Source organism: Corella eumyota, chromosome 4 (assembly GCF_963082875.1).
Source record: "Corella eumyota chromosome 4, kaCorEumy4.1, whole genome shotgun sequence".
Classification (NCBI taxonomy): domain Eukaryota; kingdom Metazoa; phylum Chordata; class Ascidiacea; order Phlebobranchia; family Corellidae; genus Corella; species Corella eumyota.
In genome coordinates this window covers 567,818-582,482 of record NC_137493.1, presented here as the reverse complement: position 1 = coordinate 582,482, position 14,665 = coordinate 567,818, and the positions used below count along the sequence as shown (strand labels likewise).

At 34.9% G+C, this 14,665-nt stretch overlaps 2 protein-coding genes across 2 annotated transcripts; one reads left to right on the top strand and one right to left on the bottom strand.

Moving 5' to 3' along the window:
• Positions 1–668: 668 nt before the first annotated feature.
• On the top strand, positions 669–2,992 carry LOC145750261 (retinitis pigmentosa 9 protein-like). The gene is made up of 4 exons (XM_082566252.1): positions 669–807; positions 1,442–1,602; positions 2,399–2,490; positions 2,607–2,992. The coding sequence occupies exons 1-4, from the start codon at positions 764–766 to the stop codon at positions 2,889–2,891; spliced, it is 582 nt and encodes a 193-aa protein (XP_082422378.1). The 5' UTR covers positions 669–763; the 3' UTR covers positions 2,892–2,992.
• Positions 2,993–3,106: 114 nt separating this feature from the next.
• On the bottom strand, positions 3,107–12,183 carry LOC145750260 (uncharacterized). The gene is made up of 9 exons (XM_082566251.1): positions 11,359–12,183; positions 9,243–9,598; positions 8,621–9,176; positions 8,156–8,300; positions 7,015–7,131; positions 5,502–5,641; positions 5,163–5,300; positions 4,695–4,808; positions 3,107–4,613 (listed from the first exon to the last, which is right to left on the bottom strand). Exons 1-9 carry the CDS (start codon positions 12,109–12,111, stop codon positions 4,044–4,046), a joined length of 2,889 nt encoding a protein of 962 aa, XP_082422377.1. The 5' UTR covers positions 12,112–12,183; the 3' UTR covers positions 3,107–4,043.
• Positions 12,184–14,665: the final 2,482 nt, after the last annotated feature.

Below are 14,665 nucleotides of genomic sequence, written 5' to 3'. Positions count from 1 at the left end.
TATGTAGTTTTTAACTTATTTCTTGAAATAACTAAATGACAAAAAGTGCCAGGAATTTAAAAGTGTCACAAATATGTTATATCTATTGAAAAAAACACCTAAATAAAACCTTGTAACAACGTTATAAGCAAATTCATATATATGTTTTTTTTGTTGTATATATTTTTACCCTCGATGTGGGAAAGTCGACTTAAACATAGAGTAACATCAGTTACTCCGACCCAGTCTCGAGTTGCCTGTGGCAGTTTGGGATATTATTGAATATATTGAATATAATTTCCCGATAATGTAGCTGCTGATTAAGTGCTGGCTTAGCAGGAGTTCATACCGTTTATAGCGCTTTACTCAAGGGTGCCACATTATGAGATCAGTGGGGATTGAACCCACGACCTCATGTGTGGTGTTGCAAGTGTTCTTACCACTACACCACGCTGCCGGTTCTTGTTTACTTATTTATAACATTTTGTGCTTGTTTATAGGTGCTAGTTTTTATTAAAATTTGAGGGTAGGTGGGGTTTACCCAAAATATAATTACCCAGAGGGTTGGGGGCGGGTTTTAAAATGTATATACCTTTTTTATTAAAAAAAACTAATTTTTAAAATTTATATTTGACAACACGCGTATTAATATATATTTGAAAACCCTGTGCCTATTTTGGCCCACGTGATGTAAACACATTCGTGCATTACCAAAAATAACTAAGTCGGTTTAAGTTTTATTTTAATTAAAGATTAAATCTAAGATTATTATCTGAAATACAAGATGGAAAAGGAGTTAATAAAGAAGCTGAAGCACATTGAAACGTTGTAAGTTGAGAATTTAAATCTGCCATGTCTGCATGTAAAAAGTGATTGTTTTTTATTTATTTTTTTTGTATATATCTTTATCCTCGATGTGGGAAAGTCGAATACGCAACTTAAACATAGAGTAACATCTGTTACCCCGACCCAGTCTCGAGTTGCCTGTGGCAGTTTGGGATATTATAGATTATAATTGCCCGATAATTAAGCTGCTGATTAAGTACTGACTCGGCAGGAGTTCATACCGTTTATAGCGCCTTCCTTAAGGGCGCTACAGCATGAGATCAGTGGGGATTGAACCCACAATCTCATGTGTGGTGTGGCAAGTGTTCTTACCACACCACGCTGCCGGTTAATCAAAACTAATTATTATTTTTTTTTATATTTAATTATCCTTGATATGTGATCGACCTTATGATTTAAACATTAAGTCACGCAGAAGTTTATACCTTAGCGCCTTACTCAAGAGCGCTACAGCATGGGAGCAGTGGGGATTAAACCCAGTACCACAAGAAGTAAAGCCAAGTGTTCTTACCACTGCACCATGATGTCGTTTTTTTACAATTTATACAAAAAAAATTAGAAAGATTTACCATCCGACTATATAAGGTGATTTTTGATGATTTTTTTGTTGCTGTAGTTATGAGCATGCTCCTCCAGGGATGGTTAAAGAGGAGGAGGAGAAACCGGAGGAGAGCATCCCGGACACAGCTGGAAACAAACAAGCGAGAGACTTCCTTGCAAATGCGCCATCTAAAGGATTATGGATGCCGTTGGGAAAGGAGGTGAAAGTAATGCAATGTAAGTAATTTTATTTCTATGGGTTCTGTGTTATTATCAAGGTTAATTTATGTTTGGACATTTTCTGTTACAATTTACTTTCTATTAAAGTGTTATATTGGAGAGTTTTGCAATTTTGTAAGTGATGTATATAGCACGTTAGTATGGTTGACACTAAATCATAAAATGGCTTTACAACCTTTAAAAAATGTCTGTGGTACTTGATGAACATTAAAATCTATGTTACCATATTTTTCGTGACGTAGAAAGTACCAAGTAGCACAGTGAATGTATACAAGCTAGTACTTTCTACGTCATCACAAACAGGGTTACCCTTTTCTTTTTTTCTTAAATTAAATTTTTTCAAAGTTGTATAACTTAAAAAGTAAGTTGAATTATTTAAAGTTAATGCCATTTTTGTGTTTAGTAACACCAACTTTATTAGGTTTTAGATAAAAAAAAAATTGCCAATACAGAACTTTATAAGCTGGAGTTCAACAAACTTTAAACAGTTGGAAAAGTTTTATAAAGGCATAAAAAGAATTCTGTATTTTGTGACTTTAAAACAGTATTAAATTAGCCATTTATTTAGCTGTGAGTCAAATTAGATCTTAGGCATTTTATTCAGACTTCCCAAATTTGAGTAATTTCTATTTTTGTCTTGAATCTCATTTTCAATCTACTTCAATCTACTTTTAAGTTTACTTCAATCTACTTTTAAGTTTAAAGTTTAAATAAGTTTACTTCAATCTACTTTTAAGTTTCAATCTACTTTTAAGTTCTACTTCAATCTCATTTTAAGTTATTTTAACTGTAGGTTGGAGGTGTAAGAACTACGGACACAGAACTGGTGACCGAGAATGTCCGATGTTTAAATCTGGAAACCAAACTTTAGAGAAATTTAGAGAAGTAAAAACAATTGATCCATTGTTTCTAAACAATTCTAATAAACAAATTGCTTTTGGGTTATTCTATGCACTAATTTTGTTAATCATTTATTTAATTAATTGTTAAAAAAATTTAAGATTTATGAAGATCCGATGCACGAATTGATCAACAGCAAGGAGAAACAAGATCAACGAACCAGATTAAATTGGTTAAAACAGGTCCTAGATAAATCTTCCACTGATTCTGAACCAGAAGAAAGAAATAAAAAGAAGAAGGCAGTGTGGGTGGAAAAGGAGAGAAGTGAGAAAAAAAGAAAAAAGCGAAAACACTCCAGCGATTCAGAAGATAAGCAGAAAAAAAAGAAAAAAAAATCAAAAGATTCAAAAAAGCATAAATCAAAGAAAAAAGGGAAAAGTAAATAAATATTTTTATTAGTTTTTGTTTCTTGATTTTTAAATCTTTTTATATTTGTGTTTTTATTGTGTATCATTTTAGCAAAATAAATTTTTAGTTTTTTTTTTGTAATAAATGCCAATTTTTGTTACCGCGAGATGATGCTGTGGAGCTAAATATTTCGGGTATTTATATCGCACATTCCTTTGTGACGTCACAATTCAACTACCTCGCGGTTTATAGAGCATAGCGGTCAGGCGAATATTTGTTTGCCAAATATTTTAATTGAGCTGTCAATCAAACTAAAGTGGGAGGAGCTTGTGTATTTCAACAACAAGTTTTGGAGGTCACGTGGTACATTGTGACTTCATAATAGACCTTAAAAGGTTTAGTCACTCGATAAGTTAAGAATTTCTAATTTTAAAAAATTCCATAATTTTGTCTCAATTTAAATATTTGAACGACATTAAACTTATGACTCACAATAGGCTTAAAATCATCTCTGTTTCGCGTTCTTAAGATTTCCTCTCAATATTGTTGTCTGTTATCGAGATTTCCTCTATGACGTCATAGTAAAACGTTTGTTCAATCACACACGAGTTTGTTTTTTTAAGTTTATTAATAAAGCAAATAACACTAAATGATTGAGGCTTTGTTAGTTTCACTGCAATTCGTGTGCCGTTGTATTCATTTATCGACCATGTGCGCACGAATCGTTGTCAAAACTCAACAAGCAAAAGTAAAAGCGCTCGAGTACCAATCCTTAACGGTTCGCGGCTCAAGGGTGACCTTTAATACTTAGTGTGATGGCGCGGATGAATATACACCTATATTTTGAAACAAGGGGCAAGAAAATAGACCGAAAATACTGCAAAGTAACCCATGAAAAAGAAATTGCACTTGTGAGAAACATGGGACAACTTTGAACCACTTGGGGCGGAAGAATACACGCGGAAGAACACAGAGGTTAATAATTTACAAAAAAAATGTGTGTTGGCAAACACGTGGAACTTTATAGAGGTCTTTGTGACGTTATAAACATCACGACGTTGTTACGTCACATTGCAACGTCGTTACGTCATAGTATAATGGGGTTAGTTGCGTTTGTATTATCGCGCACGCGGCGTCCAATATACCAAGAACTTCTTGGTAAATATCCTATAATGACGTCATAGTCAACGTCAATTACAGTCTAATGACGTCAGCACATCAGCTGATTGATTACGTCTCAAGTTAGGGTAATCTCCGGGGAAGTTGTTTGACTTTTCGGTGTTGGGGGTGGGTGACCCCGAACTTTGTTGTGAATGGTACCCCTCCGAAGGGGAATCCCCGTCTATACCCACTTGTAACCCACAATCCACCATGTTGTTTGCCCCCGCCATTTTCTCGTCGATTTCCGCCATTTTCTTAGGTTCGGAAGTTTCCTGGATTTCGTTCAAACTTTGTGGGGTTTGTGAGAAGTTGTCTTTGATCTTGGGTCCTTCAAACCCATTGTTAACCCGATTGTTTATTCCATTGTTAAACTCATTGTCAAGGTCATTGTTATTTCCATTGTTAAGTTCATTGTTGATGTTTCTGGTTGAACCAAACCCCATTGTTGCGACATTGTCGAAGCTCATTGTTGTTGAATTGTTGAACCCGGGGTCAGATACCGCGTGTCGATGTTTGTTGATTGTTTTAAACAATCGAGGATGATTTCCATTGTTCTGGAGGTGACGTAACACTGTATGCTCCATGTACATATGCTGCCACTGTGAACAAACAATGGTGTTACAATGTGGAACAAAGTTTTTACCAAAAAAAATTTTTTTTAACTTTTTTTTAGAATTTACCTTCAACATTTCGGCTTTAACTTTCAACATGTGGTCACGTGACTCTTGTGTGACGTCACTTGTATCCATTCCGCTAATTCCTTCGTCGTTCGATGACGTAGAAGTAAGTGGGCGCTGTGGGAAAATAAAACCAAGTTAATATAAATCCGCTTAACTCTTGATATTCATCCGCTTAAGCGATAACAAACTTGTGTGAATAGCGGTCAGATTAAAATGCCACTGTGACGTCATAATCTCGTATTGTGATATGATAAATATAATGGCTTACTTGGTTAAATTTAAAGTTAAGTGAATAAAAGAAAGATTTGAGTAAAAACTGGGTTTAGTTAACCATCTTACACTAAAAAATAACTTAAGTTTCTAGTGGGGCTATTTAAAATGTCTCAAATAATATTTTTCTATGTCGGAGAACATAAACTTCGAAAATTTGCGCATTTAGTTAAAGTTTAAAACAAAAAAAACTTTTACCTGAGTTTTGCCGCTAATATTTTGTTGGATTTGTTTCTCAACATTTTCCCGTTCCTCGACGATTCTCAGCAAGGAACTGAGTTGATCCGACAACTTGGTTGTATTGGAATCTACTTTCCTGGAGTCTACAAGTTTCTCCTGTAAATTTAAAAGTTTAAAAACTCGGTAGGAGGGAAATAGTTAAAATTTTGGCTATGTAACTTAAAAGGGAGGCTAAGTTATTGAAATCAATAAAACTTAAATGTTTTGGGAGGGATTTTAACAACAAATTGTAATAAAGTTTTTAAAAAGTTTATTTGATTTAAAAAAACAAAATTTCAAGTTAAGTTTTGTTTTTACCTTCAGTGACAAAATCGTCGATTCCGCTGTTTCGAGTGATGACGTCAGTGCCCTAATATCTTGCGACTGCTCCGAGACTTGTTCTTTATATTCATCTAGTTCTTCCTCTAGTTGGCGTTGTCGCTCCGCCATTTTACGATCTAAAAAAAAGTTGATAAAATTTAATTTTTCTAACAAACAAAACAGAATATTTTGAACAAATTTTTGACTATGATTAAATTATGAATAATCAGTAAAAAATGGCGTTTTTTTTATTTAATAAAAATGAAAACAATTTTGTTTGTGGTCTTAAAATAGTTTAAATGACTCATTTAAACATCCTGTTAAAATTTTGTTATGTTTTGACATTGCACGATCTAAGCAGAGGCGGCTGGTAAAGAAGGGCAAATATAAATTTAAACTTAAAATATAAAATTGCTGACACCAGCAACATCTGCTCACCGAATATTTTTTAACTTAGGCGCCTACTAATCCTGGTTCAAATTTCTCGAATTTTTTTGAGAAAAAAATCAAAGATTAATTTTCTACGAAATATTTTCAAGGAGAAAATCACGTGACCGAGTTGTTTACGCGCTTTTTTTAACCACGTGACCACAGCGATTAGTCGAAGCTAACCACAAGAATTTAAACTATGGAAAAAACCTGAATAATAACTGAGTAACACTAATACGAAAACTTTAATTATTTCGCTTTTTTATTGCCAGGTGTTCTTTTCTTAATCATCAACCAACGACCTCGTAATTAGCGGCAAGTTGGACACACAAGCGTCGTATTATCTCTCTTGTTACGTCATAATAACGCGGTGGAATTTATTGTGAACCCGATAATTAGATGAATGCGGGGAAAATATTTTATAATTAGAAAATAACAAAACAAAACCAAGTTAAAACTTAAACCGAGTTAAAACTTAAACCGAGTTAAAACTTAAACCGAGTTAAAACTTAAACCGAGTTAAAACTTAAACCGAGTTAAAACTTAAACCGAGTTAAAACTTAAACCGAGTTAAAACTTAAACCGAGTTAAAACTTAAACCGAGTTAAAACTTAAACCGAGTTAAAACTTAAACCGAGTTAAAACTTAAACCGAGTTAAAACTTAAACCGAGTTAAAACTTAAACCGAGTTAAAACTTAAACCGAGTTAAAACTTAAACCGAGTTAAAACTTAAACCGAGTTAAAACTTAAACCGAGTTTAAACTTAAACCGAGTTAAAACTTAAACCGAGTTAAAACTTAAACCGAGTTTAAACTTTTTTTTTTTTCACTATTTTTTTTCACTCCAGTAAAATCAAATTCTTAAATTTAAAAAGTTATAAATCTTTGGTTCAACGAACTCAAGTTTTATCTGAGTCACGTGATAAGTTTTATCTGGTCACGTGATAGATCAACGGGATCACGTGACCCTTGAAGTTGCCGGCTGTTACTTGAACCGCAGTTTTCTATTTCGGATTTAATTGCCAGTCTCGCCGATGCAGGAGACAATAAATCATTGTGACGTAATAACAAAACAACTTACTTTTATATTCATACACTTTAATGACGTCACTATCCCTAGTTTCTATGGTTTCTTCCTTCTGATTGGTCGAGACAATATTCAGGGTTTCCAACTTTTCGTTCAATCTCGTCACCTCGTCTGAAAATATTTAAAAAAAAACATCATAACCTTTTGTGACGTCACAGTGGCTTTGTGCGATTTATTATGACACGTGAAGCGCGGCTGTAATAATATTTAAAAGTCACGTGACCACATCGATCAACTTATTGCATGTTTAAACATTCCAAGTCGACAATGCGGGTTTAATGACGTCACAAACACGGTTGAGTTACGTCGACGCGGTATCGAAAGTGATAAATATGGAACCCCCACAGAGGTATTCTGGAATGCTCATAACTCTTATGACGTCATAATTAACTATCAATAGAAGTAAAGGAGGGAAAAATTCCAAAATGCGATAATTTTCGCACATCGTTAGTGTGACGTCATAATTAACAAAGTGTTTAATATCGCTTCCTCCGCGAATGTGGCGATCATCTTGTTAAGTTGTTCGAGGTTGGAATTAAACGCCAAACCTTTCGCCTCGGGCTCCAATTGATTACAAGGTTGAACTAAACAGAATTTAGCCTACAGCCTTAATGCGATTCGAACCCTTAGCCCGCTGTACACGTTTAAAGTTCAAGTCAAGTAAGGTGAAAGGGTTAAATGCCAGCAATGCGTTAATTGAGTCTGGTTACGGCTTGTTAGAACGCTGGAATTTCGGTAATTCGATCCGAGTTGGCGCGTATTGTAGACACTACGTTGGTTGCAATCACGCGTGCTGTTGTGACTAGTTTGTGTCACGGCCACAACTAGGTCACTGCCCTTGTTTTTGTCACGCTTGAGAAGATATATTACGTCATTAATTCTTGGTATAACAAAAACTTTACAAGCCTAGTTTAAATATTCTAGTATTGTGGATAGTGTTGACCTAGTCTTTCGCATAATTAGCTAAAGTAACATTAAAACTTTAATGTAAAAACTTAAAATTTTTCTTATGTTAAACTTAGTTTAAACTTTACATTTTGTGGAGTTTTATTTTGTCTTTTAAATCCCATTTTTATATATTATCCACACAGTTAGAACTGGTGTTTTGTTAGGTTAACTAAACTGGGTTTCTTACCTTTCAGTTGTTCCTTGTCTTGAGTTAAACTCAATATCGTTAAGTTAAGTTGTGAAACTCGCTCGGACTCAAGTTGGGCTCGCTTATTCGCACTCACGTTAAGTGCTCTGTGTTCTTCTTGTATCCTTTGTAACTCGATTTCAATCTGTACGTAACAATATAACATTGTGACGTCATAAGTTTGGTATTTCTATGAGTTAAACAGCCGTTGAGTTTTATATTTTGAGTAGATTGGTGAGTGAAATATTAAGGTTATTAGTCATAAAATAAAGTGGTTGGGTTGGATTCAATTCATAAATATCGATGATTAATCTTTGTGGAATTAATTAAATATTTGTGCTATGAAAATTATTTCTAAACTTAAGTAGAGTTAACAAACTTTTGACCTTTAAGATTGATACTTTATTACGTAATTGAGATAATAAAAATCTATTTTTCACATATTTTAAGAAGTAACAAACTCACGTTTTCAAATTTCTGAAGTTTGTGCAAAGCGTTCTGAAGTCGTTCGCGACAATTCTCGTTCTCTCCAACCAGCCTCTCGGTTAAGTCGGCCGTGCTGTTGGGTCTGCTCCCCCCGTTACTACTTGACCCCGAACCCGAGGTATTCGCGTACGAACCCTTCGACGAATTATTCCGTTTTCGTCTTCGGGCGATGCCCCGCGCGCCCCCGCTGCCTGATGACGTCATACTACTGCTTTTGTTGATGTTGTAACTCTCTTGGGGGTAGTTGTTTCTCATGTTTGGCTCGGGAGTGAACGGCGGGGGGTACGAAGGGGTTGTGGTCGCTGGAGGGCGCACACTACTTCCGCTTTGTGACCTTCTAAGGTAGGTGTTTCCCCCGATGGTACTTCCCCCGCTTGTTTGTCGTTGGTGAGGGTGATTCTGGGTATTTCCTGAATGATATTGTTGTGCCGTATTTGGGGTCCCAGCGTAAAAGGGGGTTCCCCGGGGTGTGCTTGCAAATGACGTAGAAGATGTCGGTGACGTCACACTCGGACTGTTTCGAGTACTTCCGGTTCTAAAATTAGAAAAATGATTAAATAAAGAAAACAAAATAATTTAAAGTTTAGGTTTTCCAACTCACCCGTTTGAGTTTTTCTTCTTGCTCAGTTTCCCCAACGCGAGGGAATTGGGTCTTGCGGGGTGACCCCATCCCCCTTCCTCATGTGGGGTAGTGGCTCCTTGCATTATTATCCCCGTTGGGTAAGGAGGAGGCGGGGGTCTGGGCGGGGAATTATTCCCACCGTGTGACGTCATATGCTGTCCGTTTATTGTCGTCATATGTGGGGAATTCGCGTTTAATGACGTCATATGTGGTGACGAAGGTGGGTTCTGTGGTCCCGATGGCGTCATGGGGGTGTAGTACCCAGGGGCGACACCCCGTAGGTAAGGGGACTGGGTTGTGGTGGTTTGGGACATCGGGGAGGCTTCAGATAAATCCTGAAAAATTAGGGTTTCCAAATTATTTACTCCTAGGGTTTCCAAATAATTTTAAATCCTAGGTTTCCTGTTAAAATTTTAGGTTTTATTAGAAGTTTTGTTACACAAACGATTCCTAAACTTTTAATTCCCTCGAGAACGGACTAGACTCTTGTCTTGAGTTAAAAATAAAACAATTTGTCGATAGTCTGCGATGTAGTCTGATTTTATCGACATTTATTCACAACTTTCTGCAAAATAAAGCGATAATTACTCGAAATAACACCTTGAAAAGTATCGAAGTTTAAAGTCGCGCTGTTTCTTTGTTTACTTTCACACTCCGGGTGTTAAAATTAACAACTTTAACAAACAAAAATAACTTTTCTGTTTCAAATTTAAAAATATTTTTAGCTTGTTTTTCTGTGAATATTTAGAAACTTTTTTAAATCCTGACGTCACAAACATAAATTATTTTGTAAACAATTTGACAATTAACGCATTTTTCGGAATATTTTAAATAAATTCTTGCAGCGGGCCCGGGGCCTCAACAACAAAAAAAAATTAAAAAAAGAAAAATTTTCGCTCTTCGACCAAAATTCTAAATTAGGTCAAATTCAACAAATTTAACAAATTTAAGTTTTTTAACAAATTCAACAAATTCAAGTTTTTTAACAAATTAATTTAATTACAAAGTTTAAAAAAGTAAAATTAAAAATCTGATTTCTTTTTCTAAAACTTTTTTTTCAATTTTAAATTTTGTGGCTATTCCACCTGCTTAAACCACTCCCTAATTAATCAACGCCCGTGTTAATTCAAACTAAATACATATACTGACGTCATAATTAATCCATTGTACTGCAAAAATGACGTTATAACCGAACGATTGTGCGTCATAATACACAACGCGCTACCGAGGTGCCGATCTGCGAATGATTCGATTCTAAGTTCGACTTGACGACTTTTAACGCTTCGCTGCGTTTAGTTCAAGCGTGTCTTGGCGCACCCTTTCATCGCGATGTTGTATTGTTTCGCCTTTGTTACGTCACCAAAGAGTTAAGGTTCGAACGAACAAAACAACAAGAATGCGAGAGATAATGGCAAACCATTCGGCCGTGACGTTTCAATTTGTTCCTCACTTTAACACCGCGACATAGATTATGACGTCACAACCTTGTACGAGGTCATAAATAGATTGGAATGTCGTAAATAATTCGTCGATTGTTTTTTTACCATCACCATTGTTCGATTCATTGTTTTATTATTTTGGTTTATTTATTGTTAAAACAACAATGGCTCAACAATAACAATCAGAATTAATAATGGAAAATTTTCCGCGAAATAATTTTACAAAAATGCCCGAAATGCGCGGGTGAGGATATGAAGTAACAACTTAAAAATTTCGCTATGCCCGACTGCCCCCGGGCTATATTTTAACAAGCGAACTATTTTCAAGTTTTTGGAGAAGAATTTTGGTTGAAATTCATGAAATTTAATTGTTCAAAGTTTTGTTCAAAGTTTTTAATAAAATTTATTTTTATGTTTTGTGCGACATTCAATTGGAATTTGAAAGATTTTTATTTTACTAGAATTATTTTTAACTAAAAGCGGTAATTAATTATATTTGAAAACACAATTTTAAATAATTTAATTTTTTACTTCAAGTTTTCAAACAAAATTTAATTTAAATTTAACTTTTTTTTAATTTTTTTTTTAATTGTTAATTACTATTTTTACTTTCATTATTAATGTGTAAAAATTCAAATAAAATAAAATTAATTTACCTCGTTTCGACTTGGGGTATTTCCCTGATATCCATGTAATGAATACCTCCGCTGTTCTTGAGGATCTACTTTCCCTGTTTTCTGCAGCGGCGTTGAGGTGCTCGCGGTGTGGCGTGCGGAGGGATACGCGGATGAATCTCCGCCGTTCGATCGGACACTCGTCTGACTGTCCGTCCGCTTCATACTGACATTTTGTAGGGAAAGTCCCTCGGTGATGACGTTGCGGTCGGACACTTTGTTCTGATGTAAAGAGTTCGATCTCACCGGGATATTCTTCCGCCGACCTCCTCTTCTGTTATGCGTGGTCACGTGATCTGTGTATAAATATTCTTCCCCGGTACTGTTCGACTTCGGATGACCGTTCATCTGCGCGTGTTCATTCAACCGGAACCGGGGTGAGACGACCGGAATTCCTGCCACTAGGTGCTCGGGGAGACATCGAGTTGATTCGATCTTAGCTTCCTCGTACGACGGAAGAGGGAGTCTGACGTCATCGCGCGGCCTTCTCACGTCATTGTTTTCATGAAGTCTGGCGTCAACGCTGTCACGTGACTTAACGTCACTATTAAACTCGTGACGTAGTCTGTTGTTAAATTCTGTTCTTTTGTTGTTGCGAGGATCGAGCGTGGAGCGACACAAAGCGTCCAATCTCGTCGCTGTTTCGATGTATTCATTCGCGTGGTCCTCGTTATTTCGGTATTTCTCTGCCAATAACCTCCGCATCACAGACCTGTTGTCTGTCGCGTCACTCATTGTTTTATGACGTAATAATCCAACTTTGTCTTCAAACAAACCACATTTCCTGATTAAATTTAAATTTATTTAAAATCTAAAAAAATAAAGTTGAGAGAAATATCCACAACTGAGGAAGTGCGTGATGTCCATTTCTTTTACGTAACACTCCGCCAATATGACGTCACTATTAACAAATATTTATCGCCCAAGCGCTTATGTAAACTATAAATGTTTACTATTTTATGGAGTGCTTGTGACGTCACAATTAAAGTGGCGAGTACTCGATTGTTCTCGATTGTGATTTTATAAAAGTTTTTAGTTTTAAAAATATTTTGAAACAAAATTCCAGAAATTCAAAACCGAGAAAAATGTTAAAAGCTCGAACTTTTCTATTTTTAGATTTTGTTGAAACTCGAGACTGTAATTGGTTTATGACATCATAAGTAGCAATAAAGGTCGTCTATTAATTAAAACTATTTGTTCACGCGGTAAATGCGTGATCGACGCGTGGCATAAACGCACTCATGCATCACATTAAATTTATATTTTATGACGTCATTACAAAGCATAAATATAATGTTATGACGTCACGATAGAAGTATATCATTACAGTGTCGGTTTTTCGCGCGTTAATTTGCTGTGACGTAACAATGAAAATACAATCAGCAAGGGTAAAGATGATGAAGTAAACACTCGAAAGTTATTTATGACGTCACAAAAGACTTTGTTGTTTTGAACAAAGGTGAATTAAATCGAGTTCTCGAATTACGAAAATAAAATAAACAGAATTGTTTTGTTTAAATCGCGATGGCATCGATTTTCCATTGTTTAAAGAAATATTTTCGATAGGAATTCGAAAAATTTATCAAATATTTCGCAAAGATTGTGAACCTTACAAAGTTTTTTTTATATTTTTAACATTAATTAGGTCAGTGAAATATAAACCTTATTTTTTGAAACATTTTTAACATTTTTTCTGTTTTTAAAATTTAATTTGCATTTTGTTATGCCAAAAAATAAAATAAAATTTTTAACAATTTGTTTTTTAACTTGTTGAATTTAAAGTTAGAATTTTAAATATTTTGAAGCCATTTAGTAATAACGAAGCTTCATAAAATTTACAACATGAGTTTTATTGGGAGTTTAAAATAATTTATTACTCTGAACTTTAAATCTAACATTTGACTTTAGACGCAAGATTTAGTAAATATACAAACATCTTCTTATCTGTTTATCTTTCTATGAACAATAGATCCATTCATGACGTCATAATCTCTATTTAACATCCGATATAAAGGTATCCGACAATTTTTGCATTTTTTAGTAAAATCTTGAAAATTGGGAAATTTCTTTATCCCTGACATCTTAACTAAAACCTGTTATTGATTTCTTTCCATCTAGTTGCTTATTATAGCAGCTGATATCCGTGGTTTATGCATTATTTATGTAATCGAACTTATCTCTGATTTTTCTTTTTTTTAATTTAATGATTTTAATATTTTACTTTGCGCTAATTGAAGCGCAGTGATCCGTGAACTTATTCTCAAAACAAAATATTTAAATTCTTCAAAACAAATATTTTATTTTCTCTGAACCAATTCTAAGCTTTCAAAATCAAATAAAAAGTCTAACACCTGCTCGTCTACCATGTCTAACACATTCTATCTATGACGTCACAAACCCCACTATGATTCCGTCGTCTGCGCTGTTTAAATTGCTAAAATTTTCGACATTATTTAAACTGAATAATTCAGGTTGAACTAAGGATTCTTTGTGACCCGAAGTTTTGTTTATTTGGCATCGCGCGCGCGGCGAATGTGGTCCACATTTCGACCCAGTTGGTCATTCCGCTCCGAAACGGTCGTTAGTCGCGCGTGCTTGACGCACACCCACGTCACAGAGCACGCGCGAACACGCACACACAGGATAAACATTCCAGAGGTGAGCGCATTTGTGTTTGTATAAAAAGCTCAAAATCGAAGCTCGCATAACTCGAATTCCAGTCTTACATCGCTTCGGGCGTCGATGAGAGCCCCTTCTTTCAATTCTTGTTCGCTACTTGGCAAGCTTTAAGTCAAGAAACCAAAAAGTTTTGTTTATTTTATCTCCATATCAGATCAGATTGAATAATAAGATGAACATGGCCCTACTTACCTACTTTAGTGAAGTAAAAAACCTCACGAAATGAAGTTAAAAAAGTTGAATTACAAACAAAAAGTTCTTTGTGGCAAAGTTTAAAAATTCTGCTAATTTTGCTCTCTGGCATCATCTTGCGAGCGTGAAAAATATTTTATTGTGCATGTCCTAAGCGTAAACAATTTTCTGTAACGAAGTTTCTTTTTTAGATTGGTTTGTTTTGGATCTTTTTTATATAGTTATAAACAAGTTTGACAACTACAAATTAATTGTTTACATATTTTTAATATATTTTTGTTCTTACACGCAAAACATTTTACAGTTTAAACACAGCCTTTGTTACCCCGACCAATATTCAAGATACCTTTGCTTTTTTTAAATATAATTAAACTAATAATATTGCTTTTTTATCTATCATAAAATTGGGTTTATTTGC